The 4,195-nt window shown below is 41.5% G+C and overlaps 1 protein-coding gene across 1 annotated transcript; it reads right to left on the bottom strand.

The window, feature by feature from the left end:
* Positions 1-2,151: 2,151 nt before the first annotated feature.
* Positions 2,152-3,897, bottom strand: LOC137708782 (AT-hook motif nuclear-localized protein 17). Its single transcript, XM_068447936.2, has one exon. It carries the CDS (start codon positions 3,310-3,312, stop codon positions 2,344-2,346), a length of 969 nt encoding a protein of 322 aa, XP_068304037.2. The 5' UTR covers positions 3,313-3,897; the 3' UTR covers positions 2,152-2,343.
* Positions 3,898-4,195: the final 298 nt, after the last annotated feature.

The following is a 4,195-nucleotide window of genomic DNA, read 5'->3' as shown; positions in this document are numbered from 1 at the left end:
GAATTCCCCGATCCATGTTAGAAGAGATTCCAAGAACGAATCCCCCGATTCATCTGTTGTTTGAAAATCAAACACAAAGCGGCTGGTTTGGTCGTAATTGGAATCATCCCCCCCCCCCCCCCCCCCCCCCCCATGTATAAGATACGAATACAAACATTTCCAGACACAAAAAACAGCATGGACCATATGAGTACACACCCACGTCGAAGATTCCACTCTGATTTGCAATTTGCAACAACTACAAAACATGACACGAAACAAAGTGGTTCTTCTGTGTTTTTTTTCTTTTTTTTCAAGAAATAAAAAAATATAAATAAAGCATGAAATAATATAGTTTTTTTAAGGCTCGGGAAAGCCAGCACGCTTTGGCTTTCATTATGTTGCCTCTTTCCCATCATGGAAAGGATGGGGAGCAAAGTAGAGATGGTGACAAACCACAAAGTACACATGTTTTTGATTGCGAATAAACATGGAGAAGAAATAAAGTCGAGGGACAACACATTTGCCGGGCTAGTTAAGTACATTCTATTGTTGTACTTAATACAATCACTTATAAATTGTTGGATATGATCGTTAGACGTCATTACAACATATCTAATCATGAATCGGTGATCATCTAATTGTGAATCGGTGATTGTATTCAATACCAGTTATATTGTAGCCAAGTTCTAAATTTCTATGGCACGATAAATTATACTACTGTAATGTCGTGTGCTAGATACAATTTAGATAAACAAAATTTATCCATATATCGTTTTATCATTAACATGAAACATCGCATTAGTATGTATTATTTCTATCCAGATAGAAAAGGAAACCCTAACTACTTATAAGCAACATAAAATTGATCTTTCTTCCCATGGTGGGATTTACTCTCGACATGCATGTTCTTCTGCTATCGTCAGAGACCATTTAAGTACCTAGTGGATAGAAGAATGAAAGCAATCTCTCTATCTAGATATGAGTGTATGAAAAGGATCCGACTGGACTGGCAAAGAAAATTCAGAAGCTAAGAAAACTCAAATAAAAAGAAATCACGCATTATCTTTGAGCCAGTGGTGCTTCTGCAGAAAGCCAGAGCAGAAAACAGCTAAGGCATCAGAATCAAATAGTACTACTACCCATTCGAAACCCCTCCTTCCCATTAAGCCATTGCTCCAAACTTCAAAGCAATCCTAAAATCCCCAACCCACCATACCTCTCTTTCCAAAACCCCATCAAAAGCCAAAAAAGAAAAGCACTTTTGAATTTTGATTTCGACTTTTGACACCGCCCAAGGGGCAAGAGCCAGCCCAGACCCCATTAAAGACACCCCACAGGCTCACAGTCACAGCACCGCAGCAGCTGAAAAACTCAGGACTCGGCCTCTGAGAGTCACACAGACCGTGTTATCTTTTCACAGTAACATATCATAACTGACCGCATTATTAAATACCTTACTGTAAACCTAGTGCATTCAAGCTCCGTCACAAAACATCAAAAATTGTTATTAGCACTTTAAAATAGTTAGATTTCTTGTTTTCAAACTGCAAAAGAAGCGTGACTACTCGAGTGTCACTAACCCATTCCTATCAAATACTCTATCTTATTTACAACTTAATATTTGATAAAATTAAATAACAAAAGAAACAGCTTCCAAAGTCTAAATTCACATAAAAATACTGCATGGTTTAATAGCCCCCTTTCAAATATATTAATCTTACACTTGCGATAATCACCTAAACATAAACTAAAACAGCATAGAATAACAATGGTAATTAGCACTCTAAATCATAAATAACTGATATTAGAACTCTAACATAGTCATGCTTCACGTTTCTGGTTTCAGTTTTTCATTTTCGAATGGGGAGAGAAGCATGATGAATGACTACCATGAGAGAATGTCAATAACCTCTCTAAAAAGTTTACGGTACTGTTCATTTTAACGAAAAATCACATTTTTACACTAAAAAATCAATCTTGATACTATTCATTTTACCCTTTATTTTGTCAATGCCATTAAAACTCAAAATTTTCAAATCATTTTCATAAATTTTCTTTTATTATTATTATTAAGTGGCAAAATAAGTAATGAATTAATAAGAAAAACAGCTTCTAAATTCTAACTTCACTTAAAAATCCTGCATCAAAACAAATAACCAAAATCGCATAGAACAGCAATGGGAATTCACATAGAAATTAGACAAGAACTTTAATATTTGTAAGTACCCAAACTCAGATAATAATAAAACCAACTTCTAGTTTCTAAATCAACAGTAACTACTCTGAGTACTCACTGAAAATAAAATAAAAAACAAAACAAAAGAGGTGAAGGAAAAAAAGACAGAAAATTAATCAACATTTTCAGTAAGGCGGAGGTGGTGGTTGCCTTGCAGTTGGAGCCCATATTATATCAGTAGGCATGTGACTGCTGTACATGGACATCCCACACGACTGTGAAGGCTGCGGCGCGTGTCCTCCACTCTCTGCACCCCCGGACAGCTGCGGCGAATGGACCTCACCCGAGCCAGAGTTCCTGACCACTTCATCTTCCACGGGGAGGCGATGATAAGAAGGATTGTTAAACGACGCGGCGACTAGGTAAACCGTTCCGGCGGCGCTAAGGGCCCCGGCCACGAGGCCTCCAACGATCTGACCCTGCGGGCCCGCCAGAGAGATGGTGAAGCCGCTGGGGATGGAGATGGGGCAAGACGGCGACGAGCGGGGGAGGAAAGTAGCGGAGATGGAGAGGATCTCGAAACGGCCGTGAAAAATGACGGTGGCGCCTGGCGTGGTTGACGGCTGGCGAAGGGTGACATTAGCCACGGTTCCAGAGCCTGTGAGAACGCAGAGCCCGATGTTTTTGCGAGAACAGAAGCGAGAAACAGCTTCGACGACATCGTTTCCGGAGGGGACTTCGAGAATGTAGGGGCTCATTGGAGGCTCGGAGTCGCGGGTTATGATGACGGGGGGCTTGGGTTTGTTTTTGGAGCCAGGTGGGCGGCCTCGGGGCCGTCGGATGACTTCAATGGTGGCTCCATCGGCAGAAGGGTTGTTATTGTTGATGGGGTCGGCGGAGGAGGTGGGGTGGGGGTTGTGGGGAGATGGGTTGGTGTTCGTGACGGTGGCGGTGCCGCTGCTGGTTCGGCTGGTGTCTTCTTCTTCGGAGGTTTGGCATTCACGGTGGGGGATGACTTGGAAAGGGTTGGAAAATTGGTGGGGGTGGTGGTGTAAGTGGGGGTGTTGGGGGTGGGGATGATGGAGGTTTTGGTGGTGAAGCTTGGAGAAGATGTTTTGGGACTCACTCTTGCTGTCAACATATTCACCTTTCATCTTTGTTGATCCTTTCTCTCTTTCTCTTTTGTTTTTGCCTTTTTTTTAATTTTATATTATATATATATATATATATATATTCTATCTCTCTGTCTAGCTCCTGAACTGAAACAAGGTAAATGATTGGTGGGTTTTGGGGAGATATGAATAAAATAAAGAGGAAGGAGAGGGAGGATTTTGGGGGTTATGAAGTTGATGGGGGAGGAGGAAGTGGAAGAGAGAAGGGGAGAGGTGAGTGTTTGGATTTGTTTATAAAAATTTTTGGGATGTGGATGAAATGTTATGATATGATATGGCTATGTATGCAGTGCAGACTGGGGAGAGGGAGGGAGAGAAGGGGGAGGTGGGTGAGCTTGGAAGCCAAGTTAAAGATTAATGGCGCTGCTGGTTGGGAGAGCTAAACTAGGGTCCGCACATGACACATGAGAGAGAGAGAGAGAGAGAAAGAGCAGTCATTGAGGAAAATGAGAAAAGAATGGGGGTATTGGTTGGCTCAAGCTGCTTGGCACCGCCTTACTATTCCTTAGTTCAAAGTTTGAGAGAGAGAGAGAGAGATAGAGAGAGAGAGGGTTTGAGTTTGAGGGCGTGCCATCCCGTCCTGACCGAGTGGATTGAAAGTGACTGTCGTTGATGGTTATAGTTTTGGGCAATGGGGGATGCCTTTTTTACTTTGTTTTTTCTCTCTAGTTACAATTAGCATTAGAGCATCTCGCAATTGAGTTGACAAATCAAATTTTGATGGGCCACGTAGGTGAAAACTAAACGGCAATGTTACTTGGGTCACCTCCAACCGAGCCGATCATAGGATTTAAGACCAAAGTATTACTTTTCTTTACATAAAATTTAGGGTTAATATCTGTTTACCATTCTTAAGTTTCATAGT

This window comes from Pyrus communis, chromosome 15, assembly GCF_041283825.1.
Source record: "Pyrus communis isolate YQ-2024b chromosome 15, ASM4128382v1, whole genome shotgun sequence".
Lineage (NCBI taxonomy): Eukaryota > Viridiplantae > Streptophyta > Magnoliopsida > Rosales > Rosaceae > Pyrus > Pyrus communis.
The sequence above is the reverse complement of the archived record's forward strand: the minus strand, read 5'-3'. Positions and strand labels throughout refer to the sequence as shown.